Source organism: Carlito syrichta, unplaced genomic scaffold (genome assembly GCF_000164805.1).
Source record: "Carlito syrichta isolate Samal-C Ts95f unplaced genomic scaffold, Tarsius_syrichta-2.0.1 Scaffold307258, whole genome shotgun sequence".
In the NCBI taxonomy this organism is placed as follows: Eukaryota; Metazoa; Chordata; class Mammalia; order Primates; family Tarsiidae; genus Carlito; species Carlito syrichta.
The window spans coordinates 380,811-407,979 of record NW_007251354.1 but is presented as its reverse complement, the minus strand read 5'-3'; the positions used below and the strand labels follow the sequence as shown (position 1 = coordinate 407,979).

The window sequence follows — 27,169 nt, the reverse complement described above, 5'->3', positions numbered from 1 at the left end:
GAGGATGCGGTGGCCGGGAGCGGCCACTGCACTCCAGTCTGGGCGACAGAGTGAGACTCCAACTCAAAAAAGAAGCAAACAAAAAAAGAATAGAAGTATGAGGCCGGGCGCGGTGGCTCACGCCTGTAATCCCAGCACTTTGACATCTTTCGTCCCAGATACGGCCTCCGTGGTGAGTTTTGCATCTGTTGTAGACCCCGTGGTTGGTTACAGGGAGTCAGTACCTCCATCTTCAGCAAAGATCTCTCTGTTCAGCTTTTTTTGTTTGTTTTTTGAGTGGGAGTCTCACTCCTTGGCCCAGACGGGAGTGCAGCGGCCGCTCCCGGCCACCGCAGCCTCTACCTGCTGGGCTCCGGCGATCCTTCCGCCTCAGCCTTCCAAGTAGCTGGAACTACAGGCGGCGCTACCAGGCCCGGCTAATTTTTTGATTTATTGTCGAGATGAGGTCTCGCCAAGTTGCCCAGGCAGGTCTCGAACCCGCGGGCTCAGGCAATCCACTCACCTCAGCCTCCCAAGGCGCGGGATTACAGGCTGAGCCACCGAGCCCGGCTTCTGTCAGCTTTATGTTCACCGTTTGTTCCAAAGGGCCTGGCCACAGCTACTATGCTGTTTACCCTAATACAGTGACTCAGCTCAGGAGTCTTCTTCCAGGCCCACCTTTGAAAATGATGCCTTAGTTACCAAGTTTCAATTAGGTGAGCCTGGCCAAGGACCATAGCAGCTGACTTCCTCCAGGAGTGATTCAATAATTTTTCATCAAAACCCTAGTAATGACCCCGCTATACCTTACTTTTATTTATATATATATGTAATTATGCTATATAATTATAATAATTATACTATGTATCATTTACATATAAAATTATATACCTATATATTACTCAGTATACCTAAATTAACTCCAGAGAATTTTGAGTCTTGTATTTCCACATTTTATTGTCATCCAGTAACATAGCCAATGGAAATGAATGGGTTTCTGTTTATGGCAAAGATTCTTTGTTCTCCAGCGTCAGACTTCAATGGTGAAACTTTCTCAGAGAAATACAGAAAATACTGAGTTCCATACAGAAAATTCTTCAGCTGGAAGGATGTCAGAAAGATGGATTTCCAAAGCCAACTGTTTCCTGTACCATGCGGATCTCTGCTAGCAGAGCCTCATCTTTCAATTTCAGCTACATGAAAGGAAGAAAGGAAAGGATACATATCATACCTAATATACTTATGTGACTTTGAAGACCGCTCATTTGTAGGGCTACAGCTACAGAATGTAGTTCCTTGGGGTGGAATTGGCTCTTCCTATAGTCCCTATTTCAGGAAAACTCCATTAAAAGACTTTAGAACATTGTGCTGGTTACATGGATATGTTTACTTTGTGAAAATTCATTAGGCACCTATGAACACTCATGATTTGGATATTTTTGGTAAGATAACTTTATTAAAGTTTATTCCTAAAAGTGTTCACATTATAACCAGCATCTTTGGCTAATATGTAGGATTCCCATTTGGCAACTCACAGAAATCAGAGACACAAAAATCACAGGCTTATATTAAATCTAAACTTAGTTTTAGAATCTAGATGTATAGTAAAGATATCTAGTATGTAGCCTACTGAATACCCATTCTCTCTTATTAAAAAAAAAATAATAAGCCGGGCTCAGTGGCTCAGCCTGTAATCCCGCGCCTTTGGGAGGCTGAGGTGAGTGGATTGCCTGGGCCCGCAGGTTCGAGACCTGCCTGGGCAGCTTGGCGAGACCTCATCTCTACAATAGATCAAAAATCAGCTGGGTGTGGTAGCACGCGCCTCTAATTCCAGCTACTCGGAAGGTTGAGGCGGAAGGATCGCCGGAGCCCAGTAGGTCAAGGCTGCAGTGGCCAGGAGCAGCCACTGCCCTCCAGCCTTAGTGACAGAGTGAGACTCCAACTCAAAATATTGCTGTATTTCAGGGCAGCAATACAATCAGCTAAAAAGCCTTCTGTTCATGCTTCCCTTGCAGCTAGAGGTAATCACATGACTAATTGTGGCCCAATGAAATGTAAACTAAAGTCTTTGGGTGGGATACCTGAAAAACACCCCTTATATATTTGTTCATTTAGAGAAAGCCTTTCAAGAGAGTGAGATAGCTACAGCGTGGCCCCATTTTTCTTTTCTCCCTGTTCTTTATCTTGCCTGAAATATGAATATGGTAGTGCAAGCTACATTACTGTCTTGCAACTATGAGGGATGGAAACTGCATGCTACAGTTGGCGAAGCACAGAGATAAAGGTTGGGTCCCTGGTGACATTGTGGAGCTGTGCTACCAGCCCTAGGCTTTTCATTAGATGAGAAAAAACTAATTTGTTTAAGCCATTGTCTTTCAAGTCAAATTACTTGCAATTCATAACTAATAGAATTACTATATAGAAAGTATTCATATTATGAATTGCTTTAAAGTCCTGAATTAAACCAGTACCTTCCCCCCACTTTCCCGACCTCAGTATGCTACAGGCAGAGTGAGGCATCCGCATCTTACCTTTATCGTATACTTGTAGGCCTGCTCAGCTTCCAGTTGCCGTCCAGCCTGAAAAAAGCATAGTAGCTAGTGATGATGACATGCCATAAACATTGGAGGGCAAATACATTACCTCAGCTGTTTCTACTTAAGGCAGAAGATTCTGTCCCTTCTAGTTAAGAACCTCTACATTCAAAGGAAGCTAGAAAATAAAAGATGGTAGGGAGAAAACAATTTAAAAAAAAAAAATTTCTTCATTATTTCGAAAAACTTAAAGACAACTTAGAAAAAGTAGATATTAGAATTACTTCCATGTAGATCGGAATATGGGATAAGAATACCACTCCTCCCCAGTTGATGATATTCTTTGTGTGAAGCAGTCTTCCAAGAGTTAAATGAAATAGCACGAATTCATTATTATACTTCACAAATTTGTTTACACAGAAAGAGCATGCAAAGTCACTTGGGAAAGCTTAAATACATGTAAGAAGGGAATTTAGAGAATATCTAGTCCAATTTTCTTAATGCTAGTCCATGTGAAATTTTTACAAGGTCACAAAACTTTCATACCCCAAACCCTTACTTTCTACAATACCTACATTTTGAAGTGTTCCCACCTGAAGTTCACTGAATTGCCAGGAGCATTTTCCAGCATACCTTCCTTTCCACCACTATTACCTTAGTTTCCTTTTTGCCACAGGGAGACAGGACCCAAATAATGTGAGGATTCAGAATAGCCAATATAATATTGAAAAATAATGAATTTAGCCTAGGCAACATAGCACAAACTAGTCTCCACAAAAAATAAAAAAATTAGCCAGGCATGGTGGTGCATGTCTGTGGTCCCACTTAGGAAGCTGAGATGGGAGGATCATCTGAGCCCAGGAGTTTGAGACCAGCCTAAGCACCTCGTCTTTTTTTGTAGAGACCTCGTCTCTACAAAAACAAAAAATTAGCCAGGTGTGGTATCAGGTGCCTGTAGTTCCAGCTACTCAGGAGGCTGAGGCAGAGAAATGCCTGAGCCCAGGAGGTTGAGGCTGCCGATGTACTCCAGCATGGGTGACGAAGTGAGACCCCGACTCAAAAAAAAAAAAAGGAAAAATAATTTTTTTGCTATTATAAATGTTGCTAAAGGAAATATCATTGTACATGTCTTTTTATTTTTCTTAGGACTGTATCTAGATATGGCATTGCCAAATTATAGATGTAACTAAATTATGCTATATCACACTTAAAAGTGATTGTGGGTGTGGTGGCCCATGCCTGTAATCCCAACACTTTGGGAGGCAGAGGTGAGAGGATTGCCTGAGCCTAAGGGCTTTAGACCAGCCTGGGCAACTTGGTGAGACCTCCTCTCTACAGTAAATAAAAAAGTTAGCTGGGTGTGGTGGCGCTCGCCTGTGGTTTCAGCTACTTGGAAGGCTGAGGCAAAAGGATCGCTGGAGCCCAGCAAGTCGAGGCTGTGGTAATCCCAAAGTGCGGGATTACAGGCTGAGCCACTGAGCCCGGCTGTCTTGTTTTTTTTTTAATTCATAGAGATGGGGGTCTCGCTATGTTGCCCAGGCTGGTCTCAAACTCCTGGTCTCAGGCAACCTCCTGCATCAGCCTCCTAAAGTGCTGTAGGCATTATTTTTCACTGCATTCTTTTTTATTTCTATTTTTTGAGTTGGCGTCTCACTCTGTTGCCCAGGCTGAAGTGCAGTGCCACACTCCTGGCCACCACAGCCTCGACCTCCTGGGCTCAGGCGATCCTTCCACCTCAGCTTTCCGAGTAGCCAGAACTACAGGCGCGTGCGACCATGCCCAGCTAATTTTTTGATTTATTGTAGAGATGAACTCTCACCATGTTGCCCAGGCTGGTCTCAAACCTGAGGACTCTGGCAGTCCTCTCGCCTCAGCCTCCCAAAGTGCTGGGATTATAGGCTTGAGCCACGGCGCCCAGTCTCATTGCATTCTTATGCTTACGAGTGAGGTATAGCTGCTTTTCGTATGTGCACTGACTTTTATAGTTTCTACATCAGCAAGCTGCATACTCCTATCCTTTGCCCATTTTTTAATCAGATTGTTTGTAGAGTTGTTTCCTTATTGAAGAAGCTATTTATATAACTTGCATAGTAATCCTTTATTAGTTATGAATTCTGTAAATATGATAAAGTCCTTAAAACTTTTTTTGTGTCCTTTGTTATAAGTTTCCAACTTTAAAGTAGCTAATTTATTGATGGTTTATTTTTTACTTGTGCTTTTACAGTCCTAAGACATTTTCCATGCCCCTCACCCCAAAAAGAAATCTTCCATATCCCAAGGGCATAGAGGTATTCTCTATTCTTCTTGTAACTGTTCCAAAGTTTTGCTGTTACGACTTAAGTCTTTAGGGTCAGGGATGGTGGCTCACGCCTATAATTCCAACACTTTGGGAAGCTGAGGCAGGAGGATCACATGAGGTCAGGAGTTCAACACCAGCCTAAGCAACCACACACACATACCCAAATAATAAAATAAAAATATTATCTGGGCATCGTGGCATGTACCTGTAATTCTAGCTACTCAGGAGGCTGAGGCAGGAGGTTCCCTTGATCCCAGGAGCTGGAAGCTGCAGCAAGCTATGATCTTGTCACTGCTCTCCAGCTTGGGGGCAATAGAGCAAAACCCTGTCTCTAAAAAAGCCCAGCTGGAATTGTGTGTGTGTGAAATAAGTGACTAATTTTTGGTTTTGCCCCACTATTTATTGAACAGTCTATTAGTTTAGCATGGGGGGGGCTATATTATCTTTATAAAAGAGCTATATTAAGGTACAATTTATATGCCATCAAACTTACTAATTTTAAGGTTCAGTTGTGCAGCCCTCACCACAACCAGTTTTAGAAGACGTCGTCATCTCACAAAGTTCCTTCATGTCTGTTTGCAGCTAGTCCCCATTCCTACCCTTGGCTCTAGACAACTACTGTTCGTTTTCTGTCTCTAGAGTCTTCCTTATTTCAAATAAATGGAATCAAATAATATGGTCTTCTGTGTCTTGCTTCTTTCACTTAGCATAATGTTTTTGAGGTTCATCCATATTGTCAAATGAATCAGAATTTCATTTTAATTGCTGAGTAGTATCCCTTGTGTAAATAGATCTCATTTTGTTTACCCATTCATTGATGGACATTTAACATTTTTTTAGTTTTTGGCCATTACTAAATGCTGTGATTAACATTCACATACAAATCTTTTGTGTGGACATGTTTTCATATTATTAGCTAGATATGGAGAAGTGGAATTATAAGCTGTACCAACTTACAACTCTACCAGTAATGTATGAGGATTCCAGTTGATCCACTTTCTTGTCAATACCTGACATTGTCTGTCTGTTTGGATTTAAGCTGTTCCAGTGGGAATATAGCGTGTCAATCTGCATTATCTTAGTGAGGTATCTTAAAATTTTTTTTTACACAATTTCTGATTCAAGTTATAAGAACAGTTCTCTCTTCTTTTCTCTCTACACATATACACATGTGTATACAGTAGTCCTTTCCACAGCTTCAGTTACCCACAGTAAATCTTGATCCACCACAGGTTCAAAAATACCAAATGGAAAAATTCCCAAAATGATTTGTGTTAGTTTCACACCAGTGTCTGAGTAGCATGCGTGCAACCTGACGCCATTCTGCCAGGGACTTGACTCAGGTCCAGCATATCCACAGTGTAAGTGCTACCTGCCAGTTAGACACTTGGGAGCCCGCTCAGTTCTCAGATGCATTGTTATGGTCTCTCAGTGCTCGTGTTCAAGTAACCCTTATTTTACTTAATAATGACCCCAAAACACAAGAATGGTGATGCTGGCAATTTGGATATGCCAAAGAGAAGCTATAAAGTGCTTCCTTTACATGAAAAGGTGAAAGTTCTTGACTTAATCAGGAAACAAAAAAAAAAGTATGCTGAGGTTGCTAAGATCTTTAGTAAGAATGAATCTCTCATCCATGAAACTGAAGAAGGAAAAGGAAATCGTGTATTTAGTAGCACCTATGGGCTATTAGGAAAAAAATAATTTTTAAAAACAGTATATATAGAGATTAGTACTATCTTTGGTTTCATGCATCCACTAGTGGTCCTGGAATACATAGAGGATAAAGGGTAAGTTGTGTGTGTGTGTGTGTGTGTGTGTGTGTGTGTGTGTGCACGCGTATCTATGTATGTGTGTATCCATATAGATATAAACATTTAATTTTTCCTGAGCATTTGGGAGTAAATTGCAGATATGGCCCAACTTTAATACTCTGTGTGTGTTCTATACAATCAAAGATATAATTACAGCACAATTATCAGAATCAGCAGATTAATAAAGACAGAATACTATTAGCTAATTTTCAGAACTTAGGATCTTTTTTTGTTTGTTTTTGAGTTGGACACTCACTCTGTTGCCCAGACTGGAGTGCAGTGGCATGCTCACGGCCACCACAGCCTCAACCTGCTGGGCTCAGGTGATCCTTCTGCCTCAGCCTTCCAAGTAGCTGGAACCTCTGGCATGCACCACCACGCCTGGCTAATTTTTAAAAACGTATTGTAGAGACATAGTCTCACCAAGTTGCCCAAGCTGGGCCTGAACTCTGGGCTCAGGCAATCTTGCTTCTGCCTCTGAAAGTGCTGGGATTACAGGTGTGAGCCATGCCTGGCCTAAACTTTCACCTATAATTTTAGCATACATTGATGATTGTTAACTGAATTTTTTTTTTTTTTTAGTTGGAATCTCATTCTGTCACTCAGGCTAGAGTGCAGTGGCACACTCATGGCCACCCCAGCTTCGACCTGCTGGGCTCTGGTGATCCTTCTGCCTCAGCCTTCCAAGTAGCCAGAACTACAGGCATGCTCTAACGCACCTGGCTAATTTTTTTTTTTTTTTTATTGTAGAGACAAGGTCTTGCCAAGTTACCCGGGCTGGTCTCAAATCCACAGGCTCATGCAATCCACTTGCCTCGGCCTCCCAAAATGCTGGGATTACAGGCTGAGCCACTGAGCTCGGTCCACTGAATTAATTATTTTGGTGGTTTCCAAATTCTGATTTTTCTAATTTCATCATTCTTTATACATTTATTAGTTGGTCTTTTATTGTAAGCTTTCCTTTCTCTGCCATTTATTTATTTGTTTAATTATATCACTGGGGGCTCATAGATTCTTATTTGTAATATTTATTTAAGATTCAGGGGAGACATGCATATTTGTGACATGGTCATATTGTGTAGTGGTGAGGATTGGTTCTCAGATGTCCCTTTCCCCAAATAGTGAAGATTGTGCCCTGTAGGTAATTTCTGAACCCTAACCCTCCTCCCCTCTTGTTGGTGTCCCCAATGTTTATTATTTCCATCTTTGTGACCATTTAGTTCCCACATATGAGTGAGGACATGCTGTTTTGGTTTTCTGTTTCTGAGTCATTTCATTAGAATGATGATCTCCAGCTCCATCCATGTTGCTGCAAAGGACATGGTTTTGTTCTTTTTTATGGCTGTATAGTATTCCATGGTGTATATGTACCACATTTTCATTATCCTCTCATTGGCTGGTAGGCATTTAGGTTGATTCCACATCTTTGCAATTGTGAATTGTTGTGATGAACATGTGGGTGCAGGTGTCTTTGTTATCTAATGACCTCTGTTCCTTAGGGTAGATGCCTAGTAGTGGGATTGCCGGATCAAACGGTGGATCTACTCTTAGTTCTTTTAGTAATCGCCATACAGCTTTCCACAGAGGTTGTACTAATTTACACTCCCATTTTTTTGCATGAAACATTTAATTTATTGGTCATTTTGAAGAATTGAACACATCACCACTGTATTACAACTGAGCCATTAATCTTGTAGCTTCATCAACATAAACTAGTTCGCTTTCGTATGCTGCTGAGGAATCACTTCTTTCTGCTGAGGTTCAAGAGAAAGGCCTTTTGAGAAGTGTGCTAGTTCTTTTTGTATATTTACAAATGCTTTATTTACTCTGTTAACTTTTTCTTCATTCAGATGTTTATTTTCTTGAGATTAGTGGTAACTGGTTTTGCTTTGCTTTTAGGTCTAAAGTGTTTTTGCCTGGCCAACTGAAGTACATTTATAATCCTAGCCTTTTGCTCTAGGTATTTGTTCTTTACCATTGTCTTTTGCACCTGCGTGCAGCTTCTTAAGCTCCAGTTGATGCAGCTCCAACCCACCCATGTTTTAAAAAGAAGCTTCGTATATGTTGAGGTTGCTTCCATTATTTTGCAATTGCAGTAATGCTGCAATTAATAACTTGCACACATTCATTTTCAAACTGGAGGAAGAGCTTCAGGGAAAATTCCTAGAAAATTCCAATTATTTAAAAATATTGTCTAATCAAAACCTAAGTTTCTGTATGTATGTGGGTCTATTTCTGTCAATTCTGTTTCACTTATCTTTTTCTACAGTAATACCACTCCGATTTCATTCTTATAGTTTCATAATAAGACTTGTTATTTAACAGGAAAGTACTTCCTCCTTAACCATCCTTCCACATCGTCATAACAATATTTTTGGCCTTTATTCAACCAACTAAATTTTAGGATTTATCTCATCAAGTTCCTAAAAATATATGTTATTATTTTTATTGGAATTACATTAAACTTAGATATTGAGGAAAAACTTTCTTCCTTATGTTATCAGAACTTCCTGCCCATAGACATGGTATATCTCTCTAACAATCAGATATTCTTTTACAATACCGTGTAATCGTTTTCTCTACACAGACCTTGAATAGGATTTTTAAAATCAGACTTTCAAATTGGTTATTCCTGATATCTATTTTGATGATATTTTTATATTTGTCTTTTATCCAGCAACCTTGCTAAATACACTTCTATGTGTTAATATTTGTTGACTACATTTATGTGACTCAAAAATCAAAAGGGTATAATGAGTTTTGCTTCTACCCCTCTCCCTGTCTACCCTGCTCCCCAATCCTTCCCCCACCTAGTAACCATCATTATTTATTTTTGTCTACCATTTCAGTACTGAGTCCTTTTATTACATCTTTCAGTTTGTAGATTTTATTGGGTTCCCACCTAGTCCTTTTACCTCAACTAACTTCATGTGTTTACATATATGTGTTATTGCCTTGATGGAACCTCTAGGAGAATACCAAATAGAAGTGATGATGACAAGTTTCCTTGTCTTGTTCCTGACTTCAAAAGGAAGGCATCTAATTTTTCACCATTTCATGTGAGAGTATACATTTTGGAAGTTATATTTTTAGATTTTAAAAAAGCTAGTTTGATTTTTTTTAAATAATGAGTTGGTATTGAGTTTTAGCCATTGAGTTTCATTCCATCTTCGTTTTGCAGCTAATATTATTTGTGCCTTCTCTTTTTTTTAACAACATTCTTAATCAGTCATGCAAGAGTTTCATTTACTAGCCTCTTACAAAAACCAGCTTACAATTTTATTAATCCTCTCTATTATGTCCTTTTTACATTTTTCATTTATTTCTACTCCTTATCATTTTCTCAATTATTTATTTGGGTTTCTGTGCTTTCTCTTTACTACTTTACTTATTTGAATAATTAATTCATTAGTTTTTCTTTTCTTTTTCTTTTTCTTTTTTGAGTTAGAGTCTCTGTCACTCAGACCAGAGAGCAGTGGCATGCTCACAGTTTCTGCAGCCTCAACCTGCTGGGCTCAGGCTCAGGTGATCCTTCCATCTCAGCCTTCCAAGTAGCTGAAACCACAGTCATGAACCATCATGCCTGGCTAATTTTTCTTGATATATTGTAGAGATGAGGTCCTTGCCAGGTTGCCCAGGCTGGTCTTGAACCCGTGGGCTCAGGCAATCCTCTCACCTAGGCCTCACTTAGGCCTCCCAAATTGCTGTTATTATATGTGTGAGCCACACACCCGGCCAATTCATTGATTTTTCAATCTTTGTTTCTAATATGTGTATTTAAGGCTATCAATTTATCTCTATTTATTGTTTTAATTTTATCCCATAGTTCTAACATATAACGGCTTTATTTTTATTCAGTCTTATTTCAGTTATCTACTGAGATATATAACAATTCAGTCCAAAACTTAATGGCTTCAAAGACAATATTTTACTTCTCAAAATTCTATGGGTAATTTGTACTGTTCTTCTGTTGGCCTTCCCCAAGGTCATCATGCAGCTGAAGTCATCTGGCAATTTGGCTAAGGCTAGAGAGTCCAAGATAGACTAATTCAAATAGTAACATGTTGCTCTTGACTGAAGTGGTTCAGTTATCTTCCATGTGGACTTCAAGCTTCCTATAGGCTAAACTGAGCTTCTTCACAGCATGGTGGTACCAGAGAAGAAGAGTGGTAGCTGCAGGGTTTCTAAAAACCTAGCCTCTGAGAATTCACACAGCGCACTTCCGCCATATTCTACTGGTCAGAGAAAGTTATTTGTTTAACTAAGCAGATGCAAAGGGGTGGAGAAATGAGAAAGAGATTCCATTTATTGATGGGAATGAGTGGTAACATCCCATTGCAAAGGGTATGGACTCCAAAGGGTATGGACATAAAAGCATAATTTTGGGGGGAGGGCGGCTGGTGCTGGAGTGCAGTGGCACGCTCACAGTCACCCCAGCGTCGACCTGCTGGACTCAGACGATTCTTCATCCTCAGCCTTTCAAGTAGCCAGAACTACAGGCGTTTGCTACCATGCCTGGCTAATTTTTTTATTTATTGTAGAGATGAAGTGTTACCAAGTTGCCTAGGTTGTTCTCGAACCCATGGGCTCAGGCAATCCCCTTACCTCAGCCTCCCAAACTTCTGGAATTACAGGCTTGAGCCACCGTACCCAGCCCATAAAAGCATAATTAAGTGGGAGCCATTATTATTAAAAATCTACTACAAAGTCTATTAGTTTTCTACTGCTGTGTACAACACCCATTTATTATATAATATTTTCCATGGTACAGAAGACAAGCACTTCAACTGGTTCTCAGCTTATGGTCTCACAAGGCCAAAATCAAGGTGTCATCTGGGCTGCGCTCTTATCTGGAGGCTCTGGAGACGAACCTACTTCCACGCTTACTCAAGTTGTTGGTAGAATTCAGTTCCTTATACTTGTACGATGAAAGTCTCTATTTTCTTGCTGGCTTCCAACAGGGGCTGCTGTTAGCTTTCAGATGCCACCTACATTCCTTGACCTACAGTCCAACTTCAAGCCAGGGATAGTGTGTTGAATGCTTTCTGTGCTTCAGATCTCTCTGAATTTCTTTCTCCCTAACCCCCATCCCAACTCCTCCAGGAAAAAAAAAAAAAAAATCTCTGCTTTTAGAAGATTCACCTTATTGGGTAAAATACACCTAGATAATCTTTGTATTTTAAGGTCAACTAATTTGGCATTTTATTTATATCTGCAAAATTCCTTCACAGCAGTATATAGATTAGCATTTGATGACATAATCTTGGGGGAGAAGTCATTTTTAGAATTCTACCTAGCACAGCACAAGACCTCATATTTGAAATTGTCACGATTTCTTCTTTGACTCATGAATTAATAATAAGCATGTTTTAAGTTTCTAAATGAGCGAGACCCTGACATACATACAAACATACATAAATGGAAACTGAGACTCAATAAAGTTAAGTGACTTGCCCCAGATAGCACAGCTAGTTGGGGCAGAGGTGGGAAAAGAAGTCAGTATTTCTGATATTAATATTTGGGATGTTTATACCAAAGAGAAACTCTAGTAATTTTTATTTTGTTCATTTCTCTTATAATAATGCTCCCTGTCAACTTGCTATCACATTGACCAATGAAAGCCAAGGGCTGTTCTCATTATGTCCAATTTGATCTTAGACTGGTGCACAAGATACTTAAGTCTAACTATGGGAGAGTTATTTTTTAATAGGTAAAGCACCTATCATAAACTCCCACAAGACCTTCCACCCATCTGAACAAGGACAGATTAAACACCCTCAGCCAGCTTTTTAACAGGAAGAAATGATTCAGAAAGACTAGTAGAGCATCTCCTTCTGATCTTTGACCAGTTTATGTTTGTCCATCCTCCCTCCCTCCCTTTCTCACTCTCTCCCTCCTTCCTTCCTTCCTTTCTTTCCTTTTATTTTTTGAGACAGGTCTCACTTTGTCACCAAGGCTGGAATGCAGTGGTGGGATCATAGCTAACTGTAACCTTGAACTCCTGGGCTCAAGTGATCCTCCTACCTCAGCCTCCTGAGTAGCTACAACTACACACACACCACCATGCCTGGCTAATTTTTAAAAATTTTTTTGTAAAGACAAGGTTTCACTATGTTGCCCAGGCTGATCTTGAACTCTTAAGTGATCCTCCTGCTTTGACTTCCCAAAGTGCTAGGATTGAAGGCATGAGCTACTACTATACCTGACCTGCCCCTGGTTTAAGTTCTGAAACAATCTTGATCCCATTTTTGGAACTTCCTTTCCAGAAAAACACATCTAAATATATGATTTTTTTTTTTTTTTTTTTTTTTTGAGTTGGAGTCTCACCCTGTCGCCCAGACTGGAGTGCAGTGACCGCTCCCAGCCACCGCAGCCTCGACATGCTGGCTCCGATGATCCTTCTGCCTCAGACTTCCGAGTAGCCAGAATTACAGGCGCGCGCTACCACGCCTGGCTAATTTTTTGATTTTATTGTAGAGATGAGGTCTCACCTGCCCAGGCAGGTCTCGAACCCATGGGCTCAGGCAATCCACTCATCTCAGCCTCCCAAAGGCGCGGGATTACAGGCTGAGTCACCGAGCCTGACTAAATATGATTTTTAAGTACATTCCAAGTAGAGTCTTCCCAGACTTGGCCTTTCCTTTGTAGACACTATAATGACCAAATCTAGAGCTCATGAGACTTCAGCTGTCATACATTCATGGCCATCTGCTGTCTCTTGCTTAGTTGACCCCTCACCTCTGTGCCTTAACAGGGCATTGTGTAAGAATAACAAACACTCACTTTCAGGCAGACCAATGCCAGATACGCCCATACTTCAGCATTGTAGTTGTTCAACGCATTGGCTTCAGAGAGAGCATCCTCAGCCTCTGTGAGCTCCTCCAGCTTGACAGAAAAGGGAGAAGCATGAGTTGTAAATCAAAGTAGTATTCACTTAAGTCATCTGGCATCTTCTTAGCTGAAACCTCCATATCTAAGGAATAATGGTGTACGTGACCTATACCAGTGGTTTTCATTTTTTTCTATTTTTAGTTTTTTCAGAACTCTTTCTTCAAACAAAATCTGATACTTCAATATATGAACCAATTACAAATGCAACTTCTCTGATTAAAAAGCCAGTAGGGGAATCTGGAGCTCTGCCTAGCAGGCTCTCAACTCACATCCTCTCTTCTTCCTTCTCTCCCCAGCAGTGTTATCAGGACATCTATAAACCATGGAACTCAGGTGCCAGGGTTGGAAAACCAACAAAACTCACTAGCATGTGTGCATCATTCAGTGACTGGGCTGTCACAATACATTTTTATATACATTTTATTATACACAGTGGGCTGTCAGATACATTTTTAGTTTTCTTCTTTACATTGTGTATTCCTTTCTTGAGGTTAAAGTCTGAGTTGCCTATCAGAATATCATTGTTCTGAAAGCTTTCTTTCCCCTAATATCAGTTATTAACAGCCCAATCCTGAGCAATCAATACAGAATCCAGAGACTCTAAGGTGCTCCCTGAGCTCTGTGCACATGAAAATCATTGCTGCTCCCTAAAACTGTGAGTTTGCTTTGTAAAACCTTCCAAAGGCCACCTAAAGAAATAACAAGGCTTCTCCCTTCCCCCAATAAAGTAGCTCTTCATTTTTTCTGAAGAAAATAATGGGTTTCTAGGCCCAAGACAAGATGAATAGTCTTTCAGCCATTCCCATACTTTGGCCCACACTTTAAGTGTCTCTGAGATATTGATTCATTATTCAATCAACCTATATTTTCTAAGGATGTCAGGTGGTATACTAGATGCTGAGAGTAAGAAAATAAAATACAATCCCTGCCCTCAAAGGACTCACTGACATGAAAAATAAAACACAAAGAATCAAAAACATAACTAGTTCATTATAGAATAAGTATTTCTAAAATAAAACTAGTAGAGGAACAAAGGAAAATATAATTTCTACTCTGAGATTAAATGACAGACTCAGAAAAGAAACTAAAGTAGGTTTTGTTTTGTTTTGGTTTTTGATTTGGAATCTCTGTCTCACCACCACCTTAACCTCCTAGGCTCAGGTGATCCTCCCGCCTCAGTTTCCTGAATTGCCGGGATTATAGGTGAGCAATACCATGCCTGGCTAACTTTTTTATTTTTTGTGGAGATGAGGTCTTGCTGTGTTGTCCAGGCTTGTCCAAACTCCTGGGTGCAAGTGATCCTCCTGCCTTGGCCTCCCAAAGTGCTTGGATTACAGGCATGAGCCACTGTGCCTAGCCTAAAGTGAATCTTAAAGGATAAGTAGGAGTTTGTTAGTTATACAAGGTGAATAAAGGCATTCCAGATAAGAGGAATGTCATATACAAAGGCATGGAGGCATAAGAGAACATGGTATGCTCAGGAAACTCTTAAGTATGCCTGTGTGGCTACAGAAAATAGAGGGTTGGGCAGAGGGAGACAGGAAGGCGGGGAGGAAGTGGATGGGGAAGTGATGAGATTCGAAAGTTAGGCAGCGAATAGGTCATATACATGTTCAAAGGAATCTGAATTTCATCTGAAAACAAAGGGTAGCCATTGAAGAGTTTCCATAGGAGAGTAACATGGTATTTGCTTTCTTTTTTTTTTGAGTTGGAGTCTCACTCTGTCGCCCAGGCTGGAGTGTCTTGGCACACCTACAGTCACCACAGCTGAGACCTGCTGGACTCAGGTTAGCCTTCTACCTCAGCCTTTCAAGTAGCTGGAACTACAGGCATGCATCATCACCACGTCCAGCTAATTTTTTTATTTATTGTAGAGACGAGGTCTCGCCAAGTTGTCCAGGTTGGTCTCGAATCTGTGGGCTCAGGCAGTCCTCTCGCCTGTGTCTCCCAAAGTGCTGGGATTAAAGACTACTTTGATAACGAATTGGGAAATGAGTTGAGGGAGGACAGGAGACCACCTTAACAGATAAAGAAAGGAAGAAGCTTAAATTAGAACAGTAAAAATAGAGATGGAGAGGAGTCACTAGATTCAAGATGCATCCAGGAGACAAAACCAACAGGATATTTGATAACTAATTACAAGTAATGAGAGAAGACTAGGACAGCTTTTAAGTTTCTGGGGTGGTTCACGACTGTAATCCCAGCACTTTGGGAGGCAGAGATGAGAGGACTGCCTGAGCCCAGGGCTTCGAGACCAGCCTGGGCAACATGACGAGATCTCATTTCTTCAATACATCAAAAAGTTAGCCAGGTGTGGTGGTGCACACCTGTAGTTCCAGCTACTTGGAAGACTGAGGTGAAAGAATAGTCTGAGCCCAGCAGGTCAAGGCTGCAATGGCCATGAGCGTGCCACTGCACTCTAGCCTAGGCGACAGAGTGAGACTCCAACTTAAAAAAAAAAAAAGAGTTTCTGGGTTGATTGATTTGGTTCATCATAGTCCCCATTCACCAACATAGGGAATACAGGAGAAAGTATCAGCTTTAGGAAGTGAGTACTTAAGGAATAAGTTAGATTGACTTTTGGATATGTGCATTTTGAGGTGTCTGGGAACCAACAAACTGAGCTGTTCATTACACTGTTTGATATAAGGGTCAGCCAGAACTTGAAAAGTGTTATGAGTTCAAGATTTCTAACAGCTACAGATGTTTTACATCCCTTCTGGGAAGGTGGAACAGGGGCACATGGCTGATGTATGTGTCACTATGAACTGGTTGGCCTGGAACAGTCCTCATGTCCCACTGTAATTATAACAACATTCTTTTCATTCTCAGAAGTGTCCTGGTTTGTATGACAAATTATATGGTCATCCTACTTATTTGTCCATATCAGGAAAAACTACGCAGTCATTCAAATTCATGTTTTATACTATGGTGTTGTGAGAAGACATCAATGCTATATTAAGTAGAAAAAAAAATTACTAAGCAGTAAAAGTTTACATTTTATAATATAAATTGCTTTCATATAGATGAAAAAGACTGCAGAAAAATGCATTCAAATATTAAAAGTGTTTATCACTGAGTTATTGGATCGTGGATATTTTAATGGTTTTTTTTAATATTTTCTATCATCTAAATTTTCTATAATTAACATATATTATCTTTATGCTTTAAAAACAGCAGTGGGCTGGGCTCGGTGGCTCAACCTATAATCCCAGCACTTTGGGAGACCGAGGTGGGTGGATTGCCTGACCCTGCGGGTTTGAGACGAGCCAGGGCAACTTGGCAAGATCTCATTTCTACAATTAAAAAATCAAAAATTAGCCAGGCGTGATAGTGTGCGCCTGTGGCTCCAGCTACTTGGAAGGCTGAGGCAGAAGGATTGCCAGAGCCCAGCAGGTTGGTGCTGGGGTGGCCATGAGTGTGACAATGCACTCAGCCTGGGCAACGGAGTGAGACTCCAACTCAAAAAATAAAAAATAAAAATAAACCACAATGAAGAAGAGGAGACAGGAATATAGATAACCTGGAAATGGTGGTGGTTGTTTAATAAGAAGGTGAAAAGTACAGAGAAGGAGCTGGTCAAGAAGAAAAATTTTTAAATATAATAAATCAAGAAGAAGGTAAAATTAGGCCAGGCACGGTGGTTCAAGTCTGTAATCCCAGCACTTTGGGAGACCGAGGCGAGAGGATTGCCTGAGCCCAGGAGTTTAAGCCAGCCTGGGCAACTTGGTGAGATCTCATCTCTACAATAAATGAAAAAATTAGCCAGATGTGATAGTGTGCGCCTGTAGTTTCAGCTACTTAGAAGGCTGAGGCGGAAGGATCACCAGACCCCGCAAGGTCGACTCTGGGGTGGTGGTGAGTGTGCCACTGCACTTCAGCCCGGGTAACAGAGTGAGACTCTGACTCAAAAAAAATAAAGCAAAATGAAGAGAAATTAGAAGAAAAGAAAAGGGATGGAATTAAGAATACACATAAGAAACTAGGCAAGAACAACAGGGAGTGTGTCTCTTTGAAGACTGGAGGAAAGGAACGAAGGGTAAGGAGAGGGTTTTTAGGGGTGATGGAGCAAAATCTTCTACTAGAAGCTACTGCAGCTCCTCCTGCATACGGAAGGGTCACAGTGCTTAATAAGTATCCATCAGTTTATTTAATGGAATCAAGTAGGTTCTTAATCTCCCATATCACCTTTTTCTTATGGATATCACAAAATAGTGTCTATACTGAATAACATGAAAATTTTTTGTTATATAGCTTCCTAGAGTTCAGGTTTCTTGTGGGATTTTTTAAAAGGATATTTTATTTGTCTAGCTAGTTCAGTGACCTCCCATTCTCTGAACACCTTTGAAGATCAAATTTTCATTAGAGCAGGCTGCACTGATTGACATTCCACTGTCATCACAAACCCCCAGGATGCTTGGAAGCATGAAGGTCAGCTGTATGCACAGGGCTAGTCTCAAGCCTTCGTTGTCTTACCCGATAACAGGCGATTCCCAGTCCTAGCCAGGTAAGGCACGAGGGTAATCTCTTACAGGCTTGCAGGTAGGTTTTCTTCGCCTTTTCATACTGTAGAAAGAAAGCACCACTGAGCTACTGTTCTGGAAGCTTCAAACACTGTTTTGCTAATCCTAATCCTAATCATGGGAACTCTGATAGTAGCACTCCAGAAAAACCTAAATTAAGCAAGTCCTTTGCTGTACTTTTAAATCTACCTGAAGGGAGCTATCACAAGAAGACTAGTAAGGGCAAATGAATAGGTCAAATGAAAGGGCAGACTGTCATTTGGAAGCAGTTACAAAGCCACTTATAGTCTGTAAGAGTTGAGGCAGGGCCAGTCACAGTGGTTCATGCCTATAATTCCAGCACTCTGGGAGGCTGAAGTGAGAAGATTGCCTGAGCCCACGGGATCAAGACCAGCCTGGGCAATTTGGTGAGACCTCATTTCTACAATAAATCAAAAAATTAGCCAGGTGTGGTGGCACGTAACTGTGGCTGCAGCTACTTGGAAAACTGAGGTGGAAGGATTGCCTGAGCCCAGCAGGTTGAGGCTGCGGTGGCCAGGAGCATGCCACTGCCCTCCAGCCTGGGTGACAGAGTGAGACTCCTACATACACACACATAAAAGAGTTGAGGCAAGGAGTTACACAAAGTTCTGGGTGATCACAATGATTATCTGAATTCCATCTAGACTTTATGGACTACTCTCTTTCACTTAAATGTGACATCATGTGGTAACATGACAGATGCACAATCTCTGGGCTAAGAGGTATACTTGATGTTGCCTCCTCATTCTGAGAACCTGTTCCCTTTGTTGTAAAATGGGTTAGGATTTTAGAAAAACACAAAAAACTCTCAAAAGAAGTGGTCACGAAGGAACCATTGCTTGTCTTGTATCTCCGATGTGAGAGCTAGATCTACAGCTGAGGCTCAGCAAACAGCCTAAGGATTGCCTGCCTAATGACTATCTGAGTCGGCAGCACTGTGAAGATGCAACTTGACAGGACATCAGAAAGAAAACTTTTACTTATGTACTTCACTACATTTGGATAGTGATTTCTCTCAGGCCTATGTGAGCCTTCCCAATTACATTACAAGGCATTGTAAGTTCTTGTTGCTGTTGTTTTATATTAAATAAAAAGAGAATTGGCTGTTATGAGGGAGAAATGAATAAAGTCAAAACAAAAGCAGTGAGTCAAGGGCCTCTGGGGGAATGTTGATAATTTTTTTTTTTTTTTTGAGTCGGAGTCTCACTCTGTTACCCAGGTTGAAGTCCAGTGTCATGCTCACAGCCACAGCAGCCTCAACCTGCTGAGCTCAGGCAATCCTTCTGCCTCAGCCTTCCAAATAGCTGGAACTACAGGCATGCGCCACCACACCTGGCTAATTTTTTTTTATTTATTGTAGAGACAAGGTCGCACCAAGTTGCCCAGGCTGGTCTCGAACCCCTGGGCTCAGGCAATCCTCTTGCCTCCGCCTCCCAAATTGCTGGGATTACAGGCACAAGCTACCATGCCCAGCTAGAATGTTGATAATTTTTATAGTGAGATGGTGGGTCCTTGGTGGTCCATTCTACTATTCTGTTGACTTTGTATGTGTTTGAAATTTTCCATAAAAGAAGCTTTTTTCCAAAGGTCTTGTATAACTGAGAATTCTAACTTTTGAAAATTACTTTTTTCTTGTTATTAATTACAAAATGTAGTTGTGGGAACACTTCAAGTTTTTTTTTTTTTAATTTCTTTCCTCTTTGGGCTACCTCTACACAGCGATCCTATAATTCTGGTTAAGTACATACCCATTGCTCTAATTGTGCACTTGCTTGAGAAATGGAGCCTCACTGTTCAGAAACCACTGGTGCCTGAGACACCATTACAAGATTCAGAAACCACACCTGGGAGGTTAATCTATAATCTGACTACAACTGAGATGATGATAGGCTGCTCTCCAGGTAAATAGCAATTCAAGATGATATCCTGCACCACTCCAGAAAGTCCTTTATCCTGCACCACTCCAGAAAGGCTTTCTATAAAAATCTCCTGCTCTCAGCCCACGATTTTGAAATAGTTTCTTTGAGGCATGAGCCTAGCCATTTCCCCATCATCCAGCATTTGGAATAAAGTCACTTCCCTTACACTACATCTCATGCCTGTTCATTTTGGCCTGCTAGCAATGAATAGCAGAACTTGACAATCGGCAACTGGAGTATTTCCCAAAATACGAGGAGGGAGTGCTTCCATAGTCAGGTCAGAGTGCCCTATGGAATGGAGTTAGCTTAAGCTAGATTAAACATAACCCTTCTGTTTAGGAGAAAGTTTGGAAGAGTCTTTTTGAAGTCCATGACACTTTCTGTTAAGCTAAGAACGTTCTACCGCTAATAAAATAAAATTTTAGCTAAAATAACATTTACTGAGTTCTTAATAACGTAATAGTGGTTAAAACAACAGTCTCTATTTTTAGATCGCCTGGGTTTGAATGCTGCTTCCACTAATTACTGGTTATTTGATGTTGGGCAAGTCACTTTACTTTGGGATGTAAAAGTGTCATTATTATGTTACTATTTTTAGTCCACACAGATGGATGTTAGTGCTTGAACTACAATCAGTCCCAGACCCTGGTTACTCCCCATCTTCAATCTCTCACCTCTTTCTCTTCCAAATAGATGAGCCCCAGTCGCAGGAAGATGAAGTGCATTTCAGAAGCATCTACTACAAAACTAATGGTTCGCTCATAGCACGCCTTGGCCTCAGCATGATTTCCACTCAGAAAATACAGATGACCCTTCAAGCCCCAGACATTAGGGTTCTGGGAAAGGGAAGAACAAATATTACATGGGATGAGGTAGTATTTAACAGTAACTTCATGACCTTTGTTTGATATTTACATTTAGATTAAGTCCATTTTCTTTTTTTTCTTCCTCAGGGGAGAGTGTGAACACAGTCCCCCACTACCACAAATTAACAAATTATGCAGTCGAGGTTCCTACATTTGGGGAAATTGCAGGGGTCAGCACATCGGCATGCAATGGGTAAGCCTCACCCTGGGAAACCCACCTTTGTGATCATAGTATCTCTCTTGCCAGGTAAGTATGCCATTTTCTTTTTCTAACAGCACTCAGAAAGATAGCACTTTTTCTAACCGCACTCAGAAAAATTGTACCAAGAGATATTTTTCTAGGTATGCCCTCTCATTTCTTTCTTGCATTCTTCAAAACCATTTTGTCCATGGGAATAAACATTTAGAAAAACATTCCAGCATAACATGATGCTATGCACAATGAGAAAATAGAAGTAGTCTAGAAAACCTGAAATAGATAAACACTATCTGCTAAAGAATTTGTTCTTTTCTTTGTTCTTTGCAAAATTCATGATTACTTAAGGAAAACAAATGGAAGGATATAGATAGATGGGTTTACTGACAGCTAATAACCTCTACCTATGTTCACCAGGAATTTACTTGTAATATAGCATCACCACTTAAGAGAGCTTGCTTGCCCCAGACGCAAGAGGCTCTCGCAAAAGTCATTACCAGGTAGTCCATCTGGGCTGCTTGTTGAAGGTATTCCTCTGTCTTGGCAAAGTCTTTCTTGAGAAGGTGTGTCTGGGCTAGCACCAAGTAATACTCACAGCTGGGGCCTCCTTGAGGACATAATAGCTCATGTGCAAGCACTCTGTGTACATACTGCAAGGAAAATCATATCATAAGAAACATGTAAATGACTGCATTGTATCAGTAACATAGCTTTTGTGGTTGACAATAAATAACATGAAACATATTATAGAGTAAGAATTATCCTCAAATTCATAAGGTTGGGTTGAATTACAAATATTCAGCACTTCACAATTCCATTACCAGCTTTTCACTCCATCACCAAATGAAGACATTTCCAAGTGAATAACCTGCAATATGACACAATTCTGGTCTTGCCAGCCAGTACCAGGCAAGTGTTAGACTATATTTCTTATGCAGCAGACAAAGCCGCATCATCAGCCACCCATTTATATGAGGTAACATTTTTTAGGCAGTTGTCATGGTAAGGAAACTTACAGTAAGGCAAAACTGCCTTTCTAAAATTCTAGACTTGGGATCTTGGAAATATAAATGTCCGTTTCTAGTATACCTCCAAACATTTGTTATGTTTACCAGTTTGTATTTTGGGCCAACCTTTGTGGGTTAAATTATTATTATTTTTTTTTTTAGAGACAAGATATTGCTCTCTCACCCAGGGATGGAGTGCAGTGGCATGATCACAGTTCACTGCAGCTTCAAACTCCTGGGTTCAAGCAATCCTTCTGCCTTAGCCTTCAGAGTAGCTAAGACTACTGGCATGTGCCACCAGACTTGACTAATTTTTTTTATTTTTTGTAGAAATTGAGTCTCACTATGTTGCCCTGACTTGTCTCAAACTCCTGGCCTCAAGTAATTTTCCCACCTGGGCCTCCCAAAGTGCTGGGATTATAGGCATGAGCCACTATGCCTAGCCTAATCTTTTTTGTTGTTGTTGTTGTATTTGTTTGCACTTTATAAGATCTACAAACTTGACAAAATTAGATGTACTTGCTAAAGATAAATCCTTCTGTTCCCGTCTCAGCCTATATGTAGAAACTTTCGCTAACTTATACCTTCTTAGGAAAATATTAAAGGGAGGGGCTGCAGCTATTCTCTCTGCCTGCCTTCTGGCTCTCTGACCTGGGAAGCTAATGACTTATTTAATTATAGGGGAGAGAGAGCCTGTTTCTCTATTAGGAAGGGTTAATGTGTTAAAAGCTCTGCTTAACGTGGCACAATCCAACATAATTCATAACTCTTGCCCTTTCCTGAGTGGCACATGTGCTTTGCAGGAATCAGGGCCAACACTCTTGTTTCCTGAACCTTGCTCTCTTTCCTACTGCTTGAGTAAGTTAAATGTGGCACCAGTTACATTCTCCAGCCCAGTTTTACCAATAAAAATAATGTTAATAGTTTTATGCCCCCATATATCACTGTGTATGCTTCTAATTGGTTCAGAACCTGTAAGGGAGGTAGGGAATAAGTAGGCTCCTGTGAACACCCAATCCTCACCTAACGTGAGGTCCCATAATAAAGTATCATTGGGCAACATATGATTTAAAGTCTGACTTTGCTCTGCTGGTATTCTACAAGAAGCAGACTTACAGTGAGGTCTACTGCCATCTGCAAGAGTGGTTCATGTTTGGATGTTCTTCCCACTGGGTTTAAGGAGTGTTCTCAAAAGCAGATTTGATTTCTGCTTCATAGATATCTAAGCTTGAAAGATACCATTATGAAGAGAATAAATAGTCTACTGAAATCTTTCCATCTACTTGCCCTTTTCCAAATATTCTGACCTGCACAGCATTAACTTTCATCAGGAAATGTATGGTCTCCATGAAGATGGTGGTAGGAGGTTGAGAAATATCATAATGAAGGATGGGATGCAGAACAGCTGATGAATCTTGACATTTTGATGTTTCTGAAAATATTATATTAAAAGGATAGAAGAGTGAATGTAATAGAAAAATGTCAGATCAGACACACTAACATAGCAGGGAGAGTATTCCCATCTAATACATGAGAAAGATCATAATCTGGAGAGCAATAGACTGCTCTCTAGCAATGGTTGCCCAAGAGGAGAACTCCAAATCCAAGCACAACCACATGAAAAGCTGTTTAAAAGTATTCAGATCTTCTTGAATGCGAAACTCAATTTGCAGATATGTTTAAAATGAAGCATTGTTAAGAAATCATATGTCTGTAGTTGACTACTTCTGTGAGCTAAATATAAAATCCTTGCTTAATGAAAGAGTGCACTACTGAATTTGGATTTCAGGGCCTAACCTTATATTAAATAACTTGGGCAATATGGCAGATAAGCTAATCAACTTCAAACAAGTCAGGATTGCTATTTTATAATCACAAGAGTTTTCATCCTTGTCTAGTCAGTTTATGCCCCCCTTCCAAGTGGAAATATCTATTTCCAGTTACCTTTCTTTGTTGGTATTTCCTTTAAAAACGTGTTAGATGGCTTTTGGCTCATAGTTGGATCCTGAGAGTGTGCAGTCACAATGGGTTCTTGTGAATCAGACTGCAGTTTGGAGGGTTCTGTAAGATCTTCGTCTAGAATGGACAATGCAGCTCCTGGTCCTAAATAGATGAAATTTTAATGAAAAAACAAAACAAAACCTTCCTAAATTGGACATTAAAAAGTTATTATAGGAAATAAAATCCAAAAAGCATAAGAAACAGATCCCTAAATATTGCAGGAAGGAAGATTTGTTTGATAGATTTTTTTATATTTCTGAATAAATTAAAGAGTACAAGCTAAATTGGCGGCACAATTTCTGTCACTGTGATCCTCCCATGCAATCTTGCTGCTAGTTCAAGTCATGGTTATGTCAAACAGATCCCTATTTTAAAAGTTATTTGCTAAATCTAGAATCTCAGGAATCCAGATGAGAAGATTGACATATTTTTAGATCATATTAAAGCCCCTAAAAGACAAGAATTCTATTCCTCTTATCTCAGTGTTCAAAAAAATACACATATAAGTAGCTATATTTGAACATGTCTATATGTCAGGTAATGTCCTAAGGACTTTAATGTATAGTATCATTTATTTTTCACTACATTATGAGATGTTATTTTTATTATGCTCCTTTTTAAAAAGTGAATGAGAGAGTAGCTAAATGCTCTTAAACATGCCATGCTGCCTATCAAATAAACGTTTGATGAACAAAAATAGAAAGCATTGCCATACAGGAAATTATCAGTGCTAGCTGTACCCAAATTTTAAAAAGTCACTCCCAGCTGGTAAAATATGTGGCTTTGAAAAACAGGTACAAAATGAATAGGCAGAGAGGAAGGGGCATTTAGGGCTGGAAACATGCCATTGGATACAGCATGGAAGTAGTGAGCTAATTATTTTAATGGGTATTGATGACTTCACAGGGAAAATAAAGAAAAAGGTAGGTTGGGGCTAGACTGTATTGATATTTGGATGCTAGAATTTTTCTCATAGGCAAGAGGAGAAGCAAGGGTACACTGAAGAATTTTGAACAGAAATATTAGAGGATTTGAAGTGGATTTTATGAAGACTACTGTAGCAAAGTCATGTAGCAAGGAGAAAAAATTGTGAATGGAGACAAAGAGAATTGTTATTGCTATAACCGTCTGGATATTTGGTAATAAAGAGTGGTGAAAATCTAAAGGGAAGATGAAAGGAGCATTTGAAAGATAAACAACTGGTTTAGGGAATTAACCTGATATAGAAATGAGGGAAAGCTCAAGAAAGAAAGGAAGAGGAAGTGAGGATGACTCTGAGATCATGAGCTTGGGTGCCTAATATAATGATGTAAAGTCAATTTGGGAGATGAGGAGTTGAGTTTCCTAGAAAAATCCAACTGCTGGGTTGTGTAGGGATGTCAGGGTTAAAAAATAAAAATGTGAAAGCTATCAGCAGTGAGATGGAAACTGTAAGGAGAGGTATGCTCTTAGAAAGTGAGACTGGATTACTGGGATGATTATATCTAATGAGTGTGACCAGAAACAAAAACCAGCAAAGGAAACCAAAGCTGCTGGAGATGAGAAAGCAATCCGACATGGACTTCAAGAAGGAGACAGTTATTAAACACTGCAGAAAGATCCTTGAGGAGTAACTGATTATCTTAATGGGAAAAAGTGTTAATATTCAGCTTTTCTGAGGTAAAACTTACATAGAAAGAGTGTCCCCTTTTAAGTAAGTAATAGTTCAGTGTCTTTTAACAAATGTATGCTTATGTAACCACTATGACAATCAAGATACAAAACATTATTGATGACCCAGAAAGTTCCCTTGTGCCCCTTTGTAGCCAGTCCCCCATCCGCCAGCCCAAGGCAACCACTGGTCTGCTCTCTGTCAATACAGATTCATTTTGCTTCTCTCTAGAATTTCATTTAAATGGAATCATACAGTATGCACTCTTGCAGCTCACTTATTCAATTAGCATAATGTTTTTGAGATTCATCCATGTTATATTATTACTAATTTGTTCCTGTTTACTGCTGGGTTTTTTGGGGTTTTTTTGAGTTGGAGTCTCACTCCGTCACCTAGGCTGGAGTGCAGTGGCATGCTCCCTGCCACTGCACCCTCAACCTGCTGGGTTCAGGCAATCCTTCCACCTCAGTCTTCCAAGTAGCTGAAACTACAGGTACGTGCTACCACACCCAGCTAATTTTTGTTTTGTTGTAGAGACAAGGTCTCACCAAGTTGCCCAGGCTGCTCTCAAACCCATGGGCTCAGACAATTCTCTTGCCTTGGTTTCTCAAAGTGTTGGAATTACAGGCTGAGCCACCAAGCCCAGCTACTGAGTGTTTTTAATTGTGCAGATATATGAAAATTAATTATCCATTCACCTATTAATAGACAGTGTGTCATTTCCACTTTTTATCTTTATCTGTTAAAAATAATCTGTTATGAGTATTTGCATACGAATCTTTGCAAGGACATGCTTCCATTTATCTTGGATAAATACTAGGAGTAAAACTGCTGGCATGTGTACGTATGTTTAACCTTATATCAAAAGTTGCCAACATTGTGCTTACTTCAGTGGCACATATCCAAAATTGGAATGATACGGAGAAGATTAGTATGCGCTCCTGCACAAGAATGACACACAAAATCATGAAGCATTCCATATTTGTATGCACATAACAAAATATCACATGTACCCCATATATATGTACAAATATGATGTATTAATTAAACATAAGAAAAAACAAGTAAAATAAAAATAACCTTTAAAAAATTGCCAATAGGCCAGGCTTGGTGGCTCAGCCTGTAATCTAAGCACTGGGAGGCCAAGGCAAGTGGATTGCCTGGGCCCACAGGTTTGAGACCAGCCCAGACAACTTGTCGAGACCTTGTCTCTACAATTAAAAAAAAACACCGCCTTTGGGAGGCTGAGGTGAGCGGATTGCCTGAGCCCGCGGGTTCGAGACCCGCCTGGGCAGCGAGACCTCATCTCTACAATAAATCAAGAAATTAGCCGGGCGTAGTAGCGCATGCCTGTTATTTCGGTTACTTGGAAGGTTGAGGCGGAAGGATCGCCGGAGCCCAGCAGGTTGAGGCTGCGGTGGCTGGGAGTGGCCACTGCGCTCCAGTCTGGGCAACAGAGTGAGACTCC

At 40.3% G+C, this 27,169-nt stretch overlaps 1 protein-coding gene across 2 annotated transcripts in view; it reads right to left on the bottom strand.

Annotated features, from left to right (window-relative positions):
- Positions 1-909: 909 nt before the first annotated feature.
- The window catches only part of CFAP70 (cilia and flagella associated protein 70), a 119,445-nt gene continuing 93,185 nt past the window's right edge, over positions 910-27,169 (bottom strand). For both annotated transcript variants that reach the window (XM_008064281.2, XM_021715661.1), the window contains 8 exons: positions 23,994-24,152; positions 23,357-23,481; positions 21,540-21,692; positions 20,655-20,816; positions 17,994-18,083; positions 13,410-13,511; positions 2,511-2,558; positions 910-1,172 (listed from right to left, as the gene is read on the bottom strand). In XM_008064281.2, coding sequence (XP_008062472.1) covers positions 1,092-1,172; positions 2,511-2,558; positions 13,410-13,511; positions 17,994-18,083; positions 20,655-20,816; positions 21,540-21,692; positions 23,357-23,481; positions 23,994-24,152 — 920 coding nt within the window. In that variant the 3' untranslated portion in view covers positions 910-1,091. The remainder of the gene's footprint in view (positions 1,173-2,510; positions 2,559-13,409; positions 13,512-17,993; positions 18,084-20,654; positions 20,817-21,539; positions 21,693-23,356; positions 23,482-23,993; positions 24,153-27,169) is intronic.